Source organism: Phacochoerus africanus, chromosome 1 (genome assembly GCF_016906955.1).
Source record: "Phacochoerus africanus isolate WHEZ1 chromosome 1, ROS_Pafr_v1, whole genome shotgun sequence".
Classification (NCBI taxonomy): domain Eukaryota; kingdom Metazoa; phylum Chordata; class Mammalia; order Artiodactyla; family Suidae; genus Phacochoerus; species Phacochoerus africanus.
In genome coordinates, this window is record NC_062544.1 from 17,109,713 (window position 1) to 17,129,788 (window position 20,076).

Consider the following 20,076-nt stretch of genomic DNA (forward strand, 5'->3'; position numbering starts at 1 on the left):
GTGGGATTTGTTTCCGGTGTGCCACAACGGGAACTCCCTCTTCTATTCAGTTATCTGTCATGTGTTTACTTTTTTTAACCTTTTTTCATGTGTTTATGTTTAAAACATAGTAAACATGCATTTATTATGATAAGTAGACCCTCCATGACAATTTAAGTGAACTCTCTGGTCTTCTATTTCTGTTGCTCCAATCTGAGATAGCAGTTATCTGAATGATAATTCTCTTGTCAGTGTGCACTCAGGCAAAATTCCTTAATATAAAGAGTATGTCTTAAAAAGTACATTGTTTAGTTGATTTTAATGTTATAAAAAGGCACATGCTCCATATAATTACGAGGGATGTGTGTTCGGATATTAAAGGAAAGGGGGCCCAAAGGGCAGCGTTTCTGAGTTCGTATGAGAGGCAAATACATGGTTAAAGCTCATACTGCTCAGCAAGTGCTGGGGTACCTGTGAAACTGCTCCCAGAGATTCTGGGGCAGGAAGGTGAAGAGGGTATACTTGGTGGTGCAGATTCTGTTGCCGGAGTACCTCCTGGAGACTTTTGCCCAATCCTGGTGGAATACGTTGTTGTTGGGGAACACGACCCGCTGCTGTGCCAGGTTGTAGTTCTGTGCCCCCTTCTCTGGGGACAACAGTGGTGTAGCTTCCGATGGAGATGGGGCGAGGCCATCCCTGACCCGCCACTGCCACCGGTGCCAAGATGAGTCCACCGAGAGGGCCATGTCTGGCAGCAAGCTACAGTCTGCAAAGGGACACAGAAAGTCACTGTAGTCAAGAGAAAGAGGTGGTATGTCAGCACAAGAAAGGCTTAAGAGAAACAGGTGGCATGGTGGTTCTTCTACTTGTCCCCTCAACCATCCAAGGCAGACTGTGGAACACGATGTAAGAAAAACAGTGTCATGCCCCAGAGTAAGAGAGATTAGGCAAATGCAACTAAAACAGGGATAAGTGCCATGAAAGCATCTATATTAGGGGAGAGTGCTGATGACTTCATCCAGACTACCAGTGAAATTGTGGCCTGGTGGGCTATGACACCAGAGGTCAGAATTCTAGCTCTGGTTCCTTCATAACTCCTATCCCTCTACCTTGCTGGTGGGCAGTTTCCTCATCAGAATATGAGGAAAGCTCCTCTCTTTTTCATATGCTTCTTATAGAAACAAATTGGAAAGTACATAAAGGAAGTGGAGACATGTCTTAAAGGGAAAGATATTTATTCTTTAGGTTTTCTCTAGTTCTAAAGTTATCTGATACTAATGATATTTTGGAGAACCTCATGTGTGGTCAGGACCTCACAGGAGAGTAACAGGTGGAGGACAGGAGAAAGTATCTTTCCTAGGAAATTTGGGGCTGAGGTAACTGGGCTGTGCTGAATGTGGTTCCATGAGTTCTGCAGGCTTTTCCTGATCTGGTTTTTGGGGGGTGAGGGGGTAGCGGGGTGGAGGTTGGAGACTCTTTTTCTCCTCTCCAGGACATTTGGTAATTTCTGAAACTGACACTTAGTCAAGCAGATGATCTTCCTGGATGTAAGAAGGATTCTGTTTTATCTAGGATCTTTCTATCTCCAGGCTCTTTTAATGGCACTTATAAGCAAGACTTCCAGGGTGTTATGGCCAAATATTGCTTAAAGACCCAGAAGAATGTATTCAAATACATATTTTAGAAGGTTAGAAGTTGTAGATAGTGGTGCTTCTCACTTAGTAGGCTTGCAGGATGATTTTCTTTTGAATAAGTGGATAAGTGAATGTCAGGTATTATTATTATTATTTTCATTTGGGGGGGGGCTGTGGGTGTGGCATATTGAAGTTACCAGGCTAGGGGTTGAGCTGGAGCTGTAGCTGCCACCCTACACCACAGCCACAGCAACGCCAGATCTGAGCCACATCTGCGACCTATATCACAGCTCATGGCAAAGCCGGATCCTTAACCCACTGAGCTGGGGCAGGGATCAAACATGCATCCTCATGGATACTAGTCAGGTTCTTTACCTTTAAGCCACAAGGGGAACTCCAACATCAGGTATTATTAATCTTAGAGTGAGCAACCTCATCTGTCATTGAAAATGTGATTCACTCAAGGAGAAAATGTTCCCTTTCTCGTTTAAATGGTAATATTTTACCTTTCTGATGCTCCTGTGATCTGACCCTTATCCTCATTCTCCTCATGACTTTAATCAATCCGAATGATTTCCAATTCACAGACCACAAGGCTAAAAGAAGCTCTTCAGAGTCTTAAGTGAGCCCTTGTACCAAACATGAAAAAGGATGCCATTACTGATGCCCAACATAATGTGACCCAAGGCAATATTATGACAGCTGGTAAGCCCAACATAGTAATATATATCTTCTTTATCATTATTAAAATAATGCCCCTTTCGTGGGTTCTCTTTTAAAAATATTATTATAGTAAAAGAAATGGAAATGAGATCATTCATGAATAGAGTTGAAAATGCAAACGAGAAACCCTGCCTTGGCTAATGCCATACACAGCAGACGTCTCTCATTTTTAGGTGATAAGATCTTCATAAAGGAAGATTGGATTGGCATGGGAGAGGCAGGTGTCTTAAATGAGGTTACTTAGAAAGTCCATTTATCATAATTGTGTTCTTTTTCTCCTTTATTAACAATGTAAAATAAGCTTCCTTGAAAATAAGGCAGATATAAAACAGATGCCAAACTAGTGGATGAAAGTCTGATGAGTGAATGGACATTTGCATAGTGTCAAAGTATCTTTCCTTCAAGTTATTAACTGCAATAGTAAACAAACACACACACAAAAATAATCACTTTGTAATGGAGAAATGGGGCAGACACTGCCTTTCCCACGAATTCAAAGCATACATCACTCATATTGGGATACCTCGTTACCTGGGGCCTCCTGATATGACATACTGAGCAGGACATCCATTCGGTGGCAGTCACAAAGAAACAGTGAGAAGTCTTAGACTGGGGGCTGATCTACAAAATACCTGGCTTACATTTTTCAAATATCACAGGTCAAAGGAAGGCAGAGCAACTGTTTCTGATTAAAGACTAAAAAGATATGACAATTAAATGTAATGTGTGACCCTGGATTGGATCCAGGACTAGGGGGAGATAAAACAGGTATAATGGACATTACTGGACAATGGGGAAAATTTAGGTAGGAAATGCTGATTAGAAATAGTAATTTAAGGTTAAATTTCTTGATTATGATAATTATATGGCAGTTATATAGGAAATTGTTCGTGTTTGTAGAAAACCCAATCCAAAGTAGTTGCGGGTAAAGTGTCAAGATGTTTCAATGGTTCACAAAATAATCTGTTCGTCTGTGTGTGTGTGTACATACATCCATATGTGTATGTGGACATAGCTTGGTAGGAGGTTGTGGAAGGGTGTTCCAGGCAGAAGATCTGGTTCTAAAAATAGGAAGTTCATAGCATTGTCCCCTAGGGGACAGGAAGTGGGGAGAAAGAGCAGCAGAAGTTGAGGCTGGAGAGACAAACACAGGCCAGGTGGCCTATGAAGACTATTAATTATGCTGAGAGTAAGAAGTTCTGGAGAATTCCCTTCAGGGAGGTGCCGTGATGGGAGCTGTGGGTCCCAGGCTCTGTTCTGGCCAAAGCACAGAATGGCTGGAGGGGCCAAGACTGGGGACAGGGAGGGAGCTCCTTATCCCACTGCTTCCCTTCTCCAGATAAAGTCCTGCTTTCCAAAAGCAGAGCAGGGAACAAAGTGGATTGTGCAATCCTTTTATCTGAAGTGTGGTTTATGACTGCTTTCAGAAAGGGCGGAGCACATCTGAAGCAACTCTCCAAGGCCCTACCAGTTGTAAAATCTCTCCTTGCTTCTAATTTCTTGAAATGACAACTTCCACCAGCAATAAACCTGAGGAATATTGAGTTTTGCTGATTAACACTCAGATCACCTCTGGCTTGAAGTAGTAATCCACTCCAGCACTTATTATCACTTTTCCACTGGGCAGATTGTCCCCTAGATGGGTGTGTGTGTGTGTGTGTGTGTGTGTGGCAATCCTATATGGTGGACCATTAGCCTAAAATACTGAGTTAATTACAGTTCACTGAGAAATTCTCTTCTTATTCCCAAGCTTTCTCCATTTTGCCTGGCTCACGTTTTCAATTAACCCTAGTTCTTCTCTTTCACATTTTAATGAACTCAAGTAAACCCCATCTTGAGCAAATTCCATTTTTATTGTTACAGGTCGATTAACCAGCTATTCATTGAAGCAAAAACATTCTTATTGAACCCTTGTTTTGTATCAGGTGAGTAGAACCTAGACATCCATCACTTTCTTCCTGGAGCTTACACTCCAGTGAGGCTGGGAGATTTTAAACACACACTCAGAGAAATAAATATATGTTCACCAACCAGGATAAGTGCCACAAAGGAGAAGAGGGTGCAGTGTGATGGCAGGACAGAGGGATGTGACCTTATCCCTGAAGAGGTGGGGCTCTGTGTTTCCCACTGTGGCACAGCAGGTTAAGGACCTGGCATTGTTTCTGCAGAGGCTCAGGTAGCTGCTGAGGTGCAGGTTTGATCCCTGGCCCAGCACAGAGGGTTAAGGATCCAGCATTTTGAGGTGGGGCACATTGAGCTGAGATCAGGGGATGGGAGATAATCTGATGGAATAGTGAATATGTGTGTATGCATGTGTGTTAAGTGAGCAACCTAGGAAGAAGCCACATTTGCAAACTTCCTGTGGCTCAAGCAAATATGTTGAGTTTCAAAATGGAAAGAAGACCCACATGGGGTAAGGAAGCAGGAAAAGCAGTTACTAGAGAATTATTTCTCTTTTATGTACAGTCCTCTAAAAAGTATATCAGATGGTCAGAACTATGCAGGGGGGAAAACTCTATAAAATTAAGTTTAACCTACACTTTCATTCTTCATAAATAGTACCCTATCCTAATATTAAAATTAATTAGAATGTAAGAAAGTTTGGTCTTCAATTAACCACAGGATTTTTTTTTAAAGTAGGGTAGTTTTTTTATTTTTCAAGAAAAATATAGTGGATTTACAATATTGTGCTAATTTCTGTTGTACACCAGAGTGACCCAGTCATACACATATATACATTCCCTTTTTAATATTATCTTCCATCATGATCTATCTCAAGAACCACAGAGGTTTTTAAGGCACTTCACACTGAGGACAAATTGTATACATCTCACAAAAACAATTTCCTGTTAGACACTGAGTTAAGCAATAGCCACTTTAGAAGAAATAGCTTGGGGTTAGCACATCCTCAAATCTATCAATCATATTAGTTTCCTGCAAATCGCAATTATTCCTGAATCACCTTTATAGTTCTTGCAATTGCCTAATATCATTTTTTTTTATTAAATGCAATATATTTTATTTCAAGTCACCTGCCTTTTCAAAAGCTTAATCAACTTTGGCTTTGTGCTAAAGCATTGATATCTGAAATTAGGTAGGAGGTTTGGGGTTTGACATAATTTTTTTAATAGGCACTAACAGGATCTACTTTTTTTTTTTTTTTAGGGCTGCATCCGTGCCATATGGAAGTTCCCAGGCAAGGGGTTGAATCAGAGTTGCAGCCACCTGGCTATGCCACAGCCACAGCAAAGCAGGATCTGAGGTGCGTCTATGACCTACACCACAGCTCACAGCAATGACGGATCCTTAACCCATCGAGTGAGGCCAGGGATTGAACTCGTGTCCTCATGGACACTAGTTGGATTTGTTACCACTGAGCCACAACAGGAACTCCCAGGAACTACTTTTATTAAAATAAAAACTATTGGCTTGTTATGACAACGTTGTCCTAGATCATCTGTATCTCTGTTGTCTGGGAACCTGGCTCAGAAACATCACTAGTCATTCAAAAGGGTCAGTCATTTTTATTATTTGAGGCTTACCAACTAGTGCGGGAAAGACTCAGAACATGTTTTGCAAGCTTTTTGTTTGCTGCTCATAGAAGTTTCAAAACAACAAAGGTAACAGCAACAAAATATTTTTCATCAACCCTGAGTTAAATAAAAAGTCCAATGACCAGATTCCTATCCATTCCCTAAGCATTTTACTAGACCAAGGAAAATTTTGTAAAAAAAAAAAATCATCAATTTCTTACGCGTTTTGCTTTTTCATTTATTTTAATTGGACTTGTTTGAGGAAATGGATATCCCGTTTATACAGTCTTCTATCTATTTTCACCCATACACATTTTACAGATGAATAAACAAAAGTAAGGGAAATAGAATCATTCCTCTCTAGAACCTAGCATTTCTTCCTACTCCTTTTCAAGAAAACCTGTATTTACTAGAGGCTGAGATATCCTTTTTCTCCTCTCCTATTTTCATGTTCTGAACAGAGAATATGCCACATTTTTGATAAGGTGATGTTCCTTTTTCCTTTTTATTCTCACATTATTAATTTGGTGGCATTTTAGATCCAAGAAAATATGTTTAGCTGCAGGCTGGAAACCAGACATCATGATTTGAAAGATGCTTACTAAGGTTTTCACTTCTGGGACCTGCCCAGACAAGTTAAGCAAGGCTTTATGCAAAAGGAACCGCCAAATGGAAGATCTTATCCTGCAGTAGAGTTCAGCTTGACCAGAAGCCTTGGGGACAGCTCCACTTTAGAGCCTTCATTTGCCTTGAACTCAGCTACAGGAGTCTACATACAGCTGCTCTCTGCCATCAATTCCTGTAAGCACAAGACAGTGCTCTGTCCTTCCCAAAGGGAAGAGCAAGTGCTGTGATTGTGCCTCATTCACAGACTATAAAATGTGTCCTATAATTAGGATGCCAGATGCTGACTTCCTCTAGAGAGGAAGAAATATTGAATAAGAACGGAGTCTGCAGGCCCTTGCACAGGATGGGGTGGGGATGACTGCCTTTACAGGTTAGTCAATGTGGGGACTAGTGTGAAAGGGGACACAATGAGAAAGAAATAGCAATTACCTCAAATAAAATTAACCAAAAGATGCACTTCTGTAGAAGATAATGAAAATACATGACAAATAAAATCCTATAGAATAGATCTTTGTGGGAAAGGAACCATCAAAGGGTTAATTTTTTCCCTTTCCTTTCTCTTTTGAGGGCCACATCTTTAGCATATGGAAATTCCCAGACTAGTGGTTGAATTGGAGCTAGAGCTGCCAGACTACACCACAGCCATAGCAACACTGGATCTGTGACCTACACCATACCTTGCAGCAATGCTAGATCCTTAATCTACTGAGCAAAGTCAGGGTTTGAATCTGCATGCTCACAGACACTATGTTAGCTTCTTAACCTACTGAGCCACAAGGGAACTCCCAAAGTGTTGGTCTTTACAAAACATACTACCATCAGCATGCCACTCTCAGCATCTGTTCATCGTGCATCCTTTAGCTAATGCTTTTTATCCCTGATTGGTTTTCTCTTAGCTCCTCCATTTATAAAAGCCTTACTCCAGAAGATTTTCAAGGACAACTACTTTTTTTTTTAATAGGAAAGAAATAGATTTATTAAGACAGGACATTTGTGAGAGATGGAAGTGGGCAGGCAAGGAGGCTCTGCCCCCAGGATCCGGTGGGCTACAGTTTTATCATCCAAGGGGTGTGGGATAGGACAACTACTTTTTAAACAGACATGAAGATGTTTCTGTAGCCTGCCATGTTAAACGCCATTACCCTCAAGTTCATTAGCGTTCAGGCCATCACCAGTTATCTAGCAAACTGATCTCCCATTTGGTGTATTTGGAGCTCAAGTCTCTTTCATGAGTATTAGGCAGGGGTACCCCACTGCCTACTTGCCATCTCCACTTCTTTGCTGGGTACCTTGAGCATTTCTAGAACACTTAGATCTTCTCCAAACATTTCTAGAACACTTAGATCTTCTCCGAAATTCACTTTGGTTTCAGTGGTCCTTGTTTCTATGAATACCATCTCCATTTACCCAAATGACTTAGTCGTTACTTTTGACTCCTCCTTCATGTGCTCTAGCCCATCTATGTTTTTATGTTCTATCAATCTTTGCCTTCTAAATATTCTTCAAATCCATCTGTTTCTCAACATATCTACTGCTTCCACTCTAATAAAAGGCATTTTCATCTCTTGTCTTGAATGATTGCAGCAGAGTTTTAACTGGTTCCTGCATTCTTGCTTGCTCCCTTTCCAACCTGGCCTTCATGCAACAGCCAGAGTTATTTTTCTAAAGTGTAAATTAGATCATGTCTATTCTCTTCTTAATATTCCTTATGATTGCCTTTATAAAGATTGGATCTCTATAAAATTCCATCTTCTCACTGTGGCCTATATTTCTTCATATCATGCTGATCTTGCCTACCTCTTTCTTTACTGCTCAGTATTCTCAGACACTCCAAGTCTCTCTCTCTCTCTGGTACATGGATCTAGGCATTTAGTAGTTCCTTTCCCTAAAAGCTCTTTCTTCATTCTTTGAATGTTGGTCAGGCTAAGCTAGGCTAGATGTGAACAGATAAGGCCCCAAATCAGTGGTTTAGCACAACCTATGAAAAGTTTGCAGGTCCAAGTCACTTCCACCCAGTGACTCAGGTATCTAAGCTCTACCCACCTTATGATCTCAACATGTGGCTTTAAGAAAAGCCACAACAAGGACTCAGAGGTGAATAACATTAATTCACTCATAGTCAAATGGCCCAAACCAGTCACATGACCTCATCCTGACTGCAAGGGAGGCTGGGCCACTCAGGAAGCACACAGAACCTTGGGCAAGCATTGTCCATCTCTGCCAAATCCTAGATAAAAAGCCACATCTTCAGAGAGTTAAGTATCAGATTAATTCAGTGAGGGCTAGTGGAGCCATGTGACAGAATGACAATGGGCTATGCAGATCTGTCATCATTACTGTTAGCTGAAGAAAGGGGTTTTATGTTTCCCAAACATTCTGACACCTTCTCCTTGGGTGTTTGACTTCACATTTGAGGCCAAGAGAGTAGCCCCTAAACTCTGGCCCTTAAACATTGCCCTGAGGTAGGCTGCTGCAAGAGGTCAGACAATTAATAAATGCTCCTGGCATAATCTTTAGATGGAACACAATTATACGCTGCATACACATGTAAGCCGCAGTTTTAAAGTGTGGCAGATTCTATTAAGATGGATATATTGTAAATTTTGATGACAGACTGGATCTTTGGGCTCTGAAAGCTTGGAAACCTTGATATAGTAGAGGAAGCCCAGGACTATATGCAGGGTATCTGGCTCAGTGTTGAGAGAAGGATCTGTAATGCAAAATTCCTGACGTAACAAAATAATTGGAAAGATGAGATATATACACAGGAAAGTCAAGTGGATAGGCTAGTAGTGGAGAACTGAACAGATGTAGACAGCAAGGAGTGGAAGCTGTCAGAGAAGGATGACAACCTGGATGGCGGGGTAGGACAAGGCAAGCTTCTTGGAGAAGAAGAAATGGCCAATTAGTGAACATGAGGGCTTGGGTATCTGGAAGCTGCCATGAGTCCGGAAGGTGCAAGAATAGGCAAGTGAAAAGCTCTATCACTGTCCGCACCTCTTACCAACTGAGTCAGGACCTGGGTCTGGGTGGGAAATCTGCACTCCTCACCAGTTTCCAGACCATTCCAGGGCAGGGGTTGCCAGAGAACAAGCCTGGCAAGGCCCTGACTTATGCATTCACATATCTGCTCTCTACTGAAAATGACCTTTCCCCATTTCCTCCCCTCTCTTCCAAGCCTGATTTCCCAAGTATCTTCCTTAATGAAAGACAAAAGGTCTTGGGAAATTAGAAGACAATGTGGGCAATCCTGGCTTTGGAAGAGGCAGGTAAAATGAGATGCATAATTTCATGTTTTATATCCCTCCAGGCAGAAATGTGATTTCACTTAAAAGTTGTTTTATAGATTCTTTTGGTTTGTTTTACAGACAAAATAATTTAGTTGGGTCTAATTAAAAGTGAATAAATTGCTCACAGAAGCTGAATAAATCAGTGCCGAGCTGAAGGGTGAAAAAAGTTGTTCAAAGTCTGTAGGGCTGAAAGCAATCAAAAGACAATAGTACACACTGACGGGCTCAATTCACTTCACTCAAAACATATGCATGCTTATGTGAGTTACATGCTGATTAATAAGCCCAGGAAAGCCTGACATGGGGGCAGTCAGGGAGCAGGAGCTGGAAATTCAGCCAGAGCTTTCTTCAAGGTCAAATGGACTAGTCACCTGGCAGAGAGTGCAGGACCAGATTTGTCAAGTGGGGTGAGAAAAACAAATATTTTAGCAGGTGCCTCCAGACTTTGCTTAGGGAGGGAATACCCTCTGATTAGCACTTAGGATGAACAGCAAGGGGATAAGGATTAAGGGGATGAAAAAAAGAAGAAGGAGAGGAGGGATAATCAGGTGGCAAGAGCCATGAGAAATCAAGATTAAGATGGTAGCAGGTTGGGGCTTGTGTTGTCAAAAAAGGGCAGAGGGACTTTTTTTAAATTGAGGTATAATTGACATATAACATTATATTAGTTTCAAGTGTATAACGTAATGATTCCATACTTGTACACTTTACAAAATGATCAGCACAAGAAGTATAGTTAATATCTACAACCATATATAGTTAACAAAAATTTTTTTCTTGTGATGAGAACTTTTAAGATCTACTTACTCTCCTAGCAGCTTTCAAATATGCAAATGGTACTATTAACTATAGTCACCATGCTGTGTATTACATCCCCATGAATTAATTTTATAATTGGGAGTTTGTACCTTTTGACACACTTTACACATTTAAGCCCCCAACACCCATCTCTAGCAACTACTAATCTCTTCTTTGTATCTATGAACTTATTTTTTGTTTTAGATTCCACATGTGAGATCGTATGATCTACCCATGTTTTCATACATGATGATTTCCTTCTTTTTTAGATGTCCTTCCTTTTTTTATGACCAAATAATATTCCATTGTATAAATGGTACTTTAAACTATTTACTTAAAATATGTATGATATTATAATATCCATCCATGTTACTTTAAAATTGTTAGTAAAATTTCAACACAGCATGGCCTTGTCTGACTGGTACCACTTGACTAGGGTAGAAGTCTAGAAGTGAAGAAGGAGCTGTCCTCACACCTGGCTCAGTGCCAAGGGGAGAAGATAAAAGAAGAGCCACAAGAAAGAGTAGAGACTGAGACACTTGCAAGTGCTGGAAATGAGAAGCAGAGATGAATGTGAGACACGCAAAGCCCAGAGGAATTCACAGAGCTGGGGGCAGAAGCAGGCATGGCAGAGGGTTTTCCATAGGATATAGGATTGGAGGTTCAAGCTGATCTCACCTGGATTTTAAAGGGCAGACTAAGACTTCAAGCTGACATGTGGCTTACACATCCTGTTAACCAGTTGTGTGACCATGGGCAGATCAGTTACTCTCTTTGGACCTTAGTTCCTGCTTCTAAAAAATGATGGAATGGACCAGGGAATGGCTAAGGCCCATGTGTGTCTCCAATACTTTCACTTCAGCTTTAACTCAGCCTGAATTTTCTGAAGTCAAGGGGCTGAGTGATCCTGAAGAGGGCAGATGATTCCCTCCCCAGATGCCAGCCCGCCATAACAGGTTCCTGATCTCACAGTCCCTAACTGCTAAGCAGCTGATCTTTCTCTGTTCAGAAACGGGGCTTGTTCATCCCTCTGTTTTGGTCAGGTTACTCTCTCCTACATACGTTGGCTTGAACATTCTCATACTTCCAAATTAATAACTTACTCTCATTTTTATTATTTCTCCTCTGTTGTTACATTAATATATTAACAACAGTGTTCTCAAAAGGCCGCTATATATTCCCAACTTCTCTTCTCAAAGTAGGGAGAAATTTCAGGAAAGATCCAACTGTCTATTGGACATCACCATCTGGACATCTCTCTCTCTCTCTCTCTTTTTTTTCCCCTTTAGGGCTACACCCACAGCATGTGGAAGTTCCCAGGCTAGGGGCTGAATCAGAACTACAGCTGTCAGCCCATGCCACAGCAACACCAGATCTGAGCTGTGTCTGCAACCTACACCATAGCTTATGGCAATGCTGGATTCTTAACCTACTGAGAGAGCCCAGGGGTTGAACCTGCAGCCTCTAGATACTCAGCGGGTTTGTTACTGCTGGCCACAATGGGAACTCCTGGACATCTCTTAAGAACATCAATCTCTGCCTCCAAATAAACTCATTATCTTTACTCCTACATCTGCTATGACCCCTATTTCCTATCTCCATGGAATGGCAATGCTATCCTTTCAGGTGCCAAGCTTTAGATTCTTCTCTCACCCAACACATACAATCAATGACCAAGTCCTGGTGATTGTAACCTATATGTAACTGTCAGTTCTGTTGACTCTTTTCTGGGCCCATTGCCAGCACACCAGGGCAGGCCACTCTCAGCTCTCACCTTGAGTACTTGAATGGTTTCATCGTTTGTCCTTCTGCTTCCAAAATTTGCTCCCCTCCAATTTATTTTTCCACAATGAAATCAGAAAGACGTCATCAAATTGTCAATCCATCTATGTCATAACCTTACTTGAAACCCATTCTGGATTTCAATTCCCTCTAAACAGAGTAAGGAACAAAACTTAAACATAATTTACAACTCCATACCTCCATGAACTAGAGATGGCCTCTATTTCTGACCTCATCTTTTGTTCATCTCTCATTCATGTTCTATTCTAGTTAGAGGGAATTATTGTATTGCCTTTTGTATCTGTCTCTCCCTGTCACAACCACCATCACTCCTTGGCTCCTATCCCCCCAAAGCCTAGCTAATTTCCATTAATTTTTTTTTTTGGACTTAGATGTTGCCTTCCCCATATCCTTTGTTCTGAAATGTGTTTGGGAGGCACTACTCATGTGCCTCCAATGCTCTGTCCTTACCTCATTTTAGCAGTAGTTCTGTAATTGAGCCTATGTACTTGTTGGGATTGAGGGTTTCTGCAGGGTAGTCACCACTGTGCTCCTGTGTCTCATGGAAGTGGTCACAATTCTGCTCCCATGTCTCTTGGAGATGGTCAGCACACTGCCCCAGTCCCTCATGGAGGGGGTCGCCACTCTGCCCCAGTCCTTCTTGGGAGCAGTCAGCACTTTACACCTCCTTTCCCAGAGCAATGATAGGCACCCAGCAATGCTTGATTTCTTTGATGAGTAAAGAATTTATAGTTCAACATTATTTTTAGAAATTTCAAAGAACTTCAACCCTATGACAAGCATACCTTGGAGACAATGAGGTTCAGTTCCAGACCACCACGACAAAGGGAATATTGCAATAAAGTGAGTCACACGAGGTTCCCCCCAACTAGGGAATGTAAAATGATGTTTACACTATATTGCAATCTATTAATTCTCCAATAGCATCATGTCTGTGGCTGTGGACTGATCAGGGTGGTGGTTGTGGCAATTTCTTAAAAAAAGCAAAAACAAAGTTTTCCATATGGACTAACTCTTCTCTCACAAGTGATTTCTCTGTAGCATGAAATGCTGCTTGATAACATTTTACCCACAGTAGAACCTCTTTCAAAATTGGTGTCAATCTTATCAAACTCTGCAGTTGCTTTATCAACAAAGCTTCTGTAATGTGCTAAGTTCTTTGTTGTCATTTCAACCCTTAAGTTTAATGTCTTATGTGGGTGTGCTTGGTGGAGTCCCCAGACAGTTGCAACAGCAACATCCAAGATCACAGATCACCATAACAAATACCGTAATAAAGAAAAATTTGAAATAGTGGGAGAATTAGCAAAACATGACAGAAACATGAAATGGGCACATGTCATTGGAAAAGTGGCACCAAGAGACTTGCTCAAAGTAGGATTGTCACAAACCTTCGGTTTGTAAAAAAGGTAGCATCTGAGAAGTGCAATAAAATGAAGTATGACTATATTCCATTTGACCCTGCAAACACTCCTTTGAGGTAGGTTGTTGAGTCTGTGTGATAGTGGTTTTCCCCAGCTATAGGTTTTAATTTCCTCAATATGCCCATTCAGGAGAATCTCTCAGTGAGGAAATTCAGAACTCAGAGTGGAAATCCTGTTCCCTTGTGACCAAGTTTTGAGAATATAATTAAAAATAGTTTGGGAGTTCCCATCGTGGCTCAGTGGATGAATCTGACTAGTATTCATGAGGATGCAGGTTTGATCCCTGGCCTTGCTCAGTGGGTTAAGGATCCAGCAGTGCTGTAAACTGTGGTGTATGTCACAGACATGGCTTGGATCCTGCGTTGCTGTGGCTGTGGCATACGCCAGCGGCTGCAGCTCCTATTCGACCCTTAGCCTGAGAAATTCCATATGCCGTGGGTGTGGCCCTAAAAAGCCAAAAAAACCATTTCTTTTTTTTTTTTGAACAAAGCAATCAAGGTAGTATACTAAATAATGTCAATATCAATGACATCTTTTAAAACAACAGTAGGTATGGCACAATTTTATTCAGAATCTGCTCCTGAGAACCTTTGCATGCTTGCTTCTTCTAACCTAAGAAACTTGAAATTCATTTTGTCCCTAATGTCTGTTATGAAACATAATAACAAAACTGTTCTGATTTATGACTCAGGGCTTTTGATTTCAGGCTCCACAGATCTCAGAGACTCTGAATGATGGAGTTATGAGATGGGGAAATGATTAGGGAAGTGTTTCTGAAACTTCCTTCCCATGACACAGTTTTACGTGTCCTTAACTCTGCACAGGAAGATTTCTGATCAGAGTATTTGTAACAAACTGCTCTCACACCTCTCAGCAAAGGCTCTCCCTACAGACCTTGGGTACTGTTCTAAGGTCACAATTCACATGCTTTTAATTATTCCTCATCTTTCAGGATTATGTCATGCATTCTTTACTTCCAATATGTCTTTATTCCTAACAGTTTGGTTCCTTGTTCTCTTAGAAATGATGTGATATTTGCATGTATTGGAACTGAAATTGCCTGGGTGAACCAGAAGATCTGCAGAAGTAAATTCGCTCCTACCGAATTTTCATATTTGGTGAAATTGTGGCTTGGAGGGGTAGGCAGTTGATAATTATGAATTTTTCCATATTTTTTCAGATTGATCTGATTGCCCCTTTTCTCTGGAATAATAAATAAAATGAAGAGAGGTTAAGTGATTTGCTTAAGGTCATAAGGATATTCCATGGCTGAGATGACATCTTGTTTCCTAAAGCACGGCCTGGACAGCTCGGCTTTTGGTTTTTCTACCTCGGTGTGAGCCAGTCATGTTTATTCCCATAACTTTAAACATCCATGATTTCTCTGGTTGATTTGCTCAAAAATAAAATTTTCTTTTGGAATAATTTTAGACCTATGGAAGAGTGCCAAGATAGTACAGTGATTTCCTTCACTTGAGACTCTCCTAACCTTCCAGAACAAGGATACATTTGTCAAAATAAGCAATTAGTGTTGGTACAATGCAGCTAACTAAACTACAAATTTTATTTAGGTTTTGCCTTGGGGGTTAAAATTTCTCAAGTTACCAATCATTTCAAATTAGAGCAAAGTCAAGGGCTTTACCCCAGTGCCACAATAATACTTGATCATGGCTGTCGAGAGATTCAGTTAATCAAAGATTTGTTTGTGTGGAGTTCCCGATGTTTCTCAGTGGGTTAAGAACCCAGTGGAGTGTCTGTGGGAATGTGTGTTCAATTTCTGGCCTTGCTAAGTGGGCTAAGGATCTGGCATTGCCGTAAATTGTGGCACAGGTCACCGATGTGGCTTGGATCTGGCATTGCTGTGGCTGTGACATAGTCTGGCAGCTGCAGCTCCTATTTGACCCCTAGTCTGGGAACTTCCATATGCCTCAGGTGTGGCCCTAAAAAGAAAAAAAAAAGATCTGTTTGTGAATTTTTTAATATCCCTTTCTTCCTATCGGAAATAGTGCCAAGTGACTTTCTGATGTGAGCTGTTCTCTTGCTAGCTCTCTCCCCTGGTAGAGCCCTGCACTGGTGTGGGTGGGCAGGGGCTAGCTTTTCAGGGCAGGAACCTCAGACTCTTGACAATAGCTCATCACAAAATTCTTGCCTCATGTCAGATTTTGAGAGGCCGTCCGGTTGTTCTAGGACCCATTCAGCTGCAAGCAAGCACCTTTCTGGACAGAGACATTGCACTGGCATGGGACAACATCACACCCTCTTGTTCCTTTTTTTTTTTTTTAATACACGGAATTCAACTTCAGGATGGGGCACACAGATACAGATAAGGCTTTCTGAAGAACAGGAGAGCACAAGGGTTCATCTGTTTGCTTCCCACGGTCCAGAAAAGTTTGTTAATATCGGATGAGTGAAATGAGGTCGGTAAGGTTATAAAGGAGCACGTGACTGTGGTCTCCTATGGCAAGACCACAAACCCAGAGAGAGAAGAACAGAGAAAAGAGACAAAAAAGAAATGGTAAGAAAGGAAGGAAACAGGTTTCACCGCTTAAATACTCCTCTGGCTTAAAGAGCAAAGGCCCCCGGGGAGCCAGAGAAATAGCACAGTGATAAATCCTTCAGCCACCATCAGCTGGAAGAAGAGTGGCCCAGTGATGCTCCCTGCCTGGACTGTGTGCTGGAGCTTGGGAGCTGCACATTTTGCCTCCAGGAAACTTACCCCTTCTCAAGACTTGGTCCCCAAGGCCCAGTTCTCCCCTCTTCATTAAACTTCAATCCTTTGCCAGAGATCCCAGATGTTTAAGAAAACCACTGGGCCTTGTTTTTTACATCCTTGTCTGACTGAATCCTGATTGAGGCTGCCGGGGCGGAGCCACTGATACTTGCTGGTGCCCAGGAGGGTTGGCCAACATTTAAACCTTTTTTCTAGGGTGTTTCAGGGGTTTTGTTATCTAATTTCTAAAACAAAGTCAGCATTCTCTTTGGGGCACTTTGTCTGGCCTATTATTCTGATGGAGAAAATTGAGATAGAAGCAAATTAACACTCTCTTTCCCATCCCCTAATCACTTCATTCTGTCCTTTCATGAAAGAGCCAAGGAGATAGCACCCCATCTGGCAGGTGAATAATTTATTTCTTGTTTTCTCGGTCTTGTTGGAGTTGTGCTATGTGGGGATCTGGTGACGGTTTACACTGCCCATGTAGTGGTCTCTGTCGCAAGTGTTTCATAATTACCCAGGCTACAAATATTTCATCCAGACACCTTTCTCTTTCTGTGGACCATTAGGAAGACAAAGTGGCTTTGCTGTCCAGCAGCATGGGGAGGTGGCTGTTGAGCAAAGCATCATGTAAACTCTGATGGCTGCAGAATGTGTGCATGGGTTTTGGAGTGTGAAACACCACAGGGTATATATTGCAAAGAGAGGGAACTGGAAAGTTTGAGTTAAATCTCTTTCTCTCTCCCTTTTGTTGGGTCCCTGTGGCATGGAGATTTGTTCCACAGAATGCTGGAAGAGATGTCTGAACAAGGGGAAATCCATCCCTAACCATGATTGATTTGCACGATGCCAACAAACCAAAGTTCCCATATGATCTCATGGACTAAAGACCCCTGAGAGAATGAGATTCAGACAGTGTGTCCTGGCACCAGGATCACAAGTAGACAAATGATACACAGCAGAGAGCTGGGCAAAAGACTTGTGTGCATATGGGGACTTGATATGTGACAGATGTAGCCTTACAAATTAATGTGGACAGACGGACAGCTCAATCAGTAGTGTTGAGATCATGGTTAACTCATAAAAACAACAAATTTCCACTTCCTGCTGCACACACAAAATAAATCCCAGATACAGTAAAGACTTCTCTCCTGGGAAAACAGATTCAAAACAAAATATAGGAGAATATCCTTACAACCTTGAGGTAGGGAGGGAACGCTTAAGGCAGAGACATTAATAATTAAAGTTTGATAAATTTGATTACATTAAAATTTTTGTGCCCTAAATAATGTGGGAAAGCAAGTTGCAGATTGGGAAGACATGTTTTTAATATTATTATGTATACAGCTTCAAAAAGGAAAGCTAACTCAGAGAACAATAAAAAAATGATTGGAACAAATTGTTCATAGAATAGGGAGCTCAAACAACTCCAAATCTGATGTTTTTCCAACTTCACTAGTAATCATGGAAATTAAAACAGCATACTACCTTATCAGGTTGGCAAAAAATAAGAAGTTGAATCCCACTGAGATTCAGTGAAGAGGAGAAGCAATTGGCACTTTCTTATTCAGACTGACCACTTTGAAAAGCAATTTAGCTTTATCAAGCCATCTGGAAAGTATATCTGACTCTGGACTCAGCATTTCCATTTCTAGGTAGATACCCTAGAGAAACTAACTAGAAATGTTCACTGCATCATCATTTAGTGAAAGTTAAAAATTGCAGACAACTTAAACATTCATCAAACATAGAAAGAAAAAAAAGTAGCATATATTTATAAAATGGAATATTACATGGGAGTTAAAATTGAACTATATCATCATGGATAAGCAGCAAAATAATAGTTAATAAGTTTCCACAGGTTTCTGTACTTGCTACTCTAAGCATTTTGCGTGTGAGTAATAATTCACTTAATTCTCAAACCCTGAGCTATAGCCAGTCCTGTGATGGGGGTACTATCATCATCTCCATTTTATAGATATGCAAACTAAGATACAAAGAAGTTTAGTAATTACCCAAGGTCTTAGAGCTGTCAGTGCCAGAGTTGGGCCGTGAACCAGCCAGCCTAATTCTAGAGCTGGTGGTTTATACCCTATACCTACCTCGTAAGATAAACAGAATGCTGAACAATGAAAATATAATGTTGAATAAAAAATTTAATTTCAATTTGGGGAGTTCCCATCATGGCTCAGGAGAAAATGAATCTGACTAGTATCCATAAGGATGCAGTTTTTATCTGGCCTCACTCAGTGGGTTGAGGATCCGGCGTTGCCATGAGCTGTAGCGTAGTTTGCAGACATGGCTTGGATCTGGCATTGCTGTGGCTGTGGCATAGGCTGACAGCTGCTACTCCATTCGACCCCTAGCTCTGTAACCTCCATATGCTGTGGGTGCGGCCCTAAATAAAACTAACAAAAAATTCGATTTGGAAGATGATATATACAGTATGATTCTCTATTATTTAGGGCTAGCTTCAACTACATTTAAGAACAATGACAAAACATGCCTTAAGCAAGATATTTAGTTATGACATTCCATAAATTGAGAGGTACAGAGGCTCCAAGGTCATGAGGTACCAGGTTTTTCTGCTCCCTCACACCTCGTATTGATTTCTAACCCCCAGCTCTGTCATGAGCTAAAGAGCTATTGAAACTTCATCCATCACAGTCACATTCCAGGTAGGAAGAAGGAGAAGGGGAGGAGGAGCAAAGGGTACACCTGGCAGCTGAGTCGCTGGAAAAGGTTAACCCAGAAGCCTTGGCCAATTGACCTGTACATTCATCTTACTGGCTGCCTCTCTAGCTGCAAGAGAAGGTGGGAAATGTAGGCCTTTATTTGGGTGTACTGGTGCCCAGAACAAACTATATGTTCAGCAAAGAAAAGTAAATACTGAAGCAGGCCAATGATTAAATACGTACTGAGTAGGCAACAAAGAGTTTCTATCGTTAAATGACATTTATAGATGGTTTAGAAGAGCATGACACAGTTTTGGAGGAAATGCAGTCTCTTGAACAAGTGGTGCCAGGAAAACTGGACAACTGCATGTAAAAGAATGAAATTACAACATTCTCTAACACTATACACACAAAAAAAACCTCAAAATGGATTAAAGACCTAAATGTAAGGCCAGATGCTATAAAACTCCTAGAGCAAAACATAGGCTCTTTGACATAAATCACAGCAATATCTTGTTTGATCCACATCCTAGAACAATGACAACAAAAACAAAAATAAACCCATGGGACCTAATTGAACTCCAAAGTCTTTTGCACAGTGAAGGAAATCATTAAAAAATGAAAAGATAACCCACAGAATGGGAGAAAATTTTTGCAAATGATGCATGCAACTGACAAAGGCTTAATCTCTAAAATACACAAAAAACTCAACACAAAACAACAAAAAGCCACAAAAAAAAACCCAATCAAAAAATGGGCAGAATGGAGTTTCCACTGTGGCTCAGTGGGAAAAGAATCTGACTAGCATCTGTGAGGACGCAATGGGTTAAGGATCCGCTATTGCCCTGTAGTTTGCAGATGCGGCTCAGATCCCACA

General features: G+C 41.2%; 1 protein-coding gene across 1 annotated transcript in view; it reads right to left on the reverse strand.

The window, feature by feature from the left end:
• Window positions 1–731, reverse strand: part of ATP10B (ATPase phospholipid transporting 10B (putative)) — a 129,537-nt gene extending 128,806 nt beyond the window's left edge. Inside the window, exon 1 of the mRNA XM_047782200.1 lies at window positions 451–731. Within this exon, the coding sequence (XP_047638156.1) occupies window positions 451–725 (275 nt within the window). The 5' untranslated portion in view covers window positions 726–731. The remainder of the gene's footprint in view (window positions 1–450) is intronic.
• Window positions 732–20,076: the final 19,345 nt, after the last annotated feature.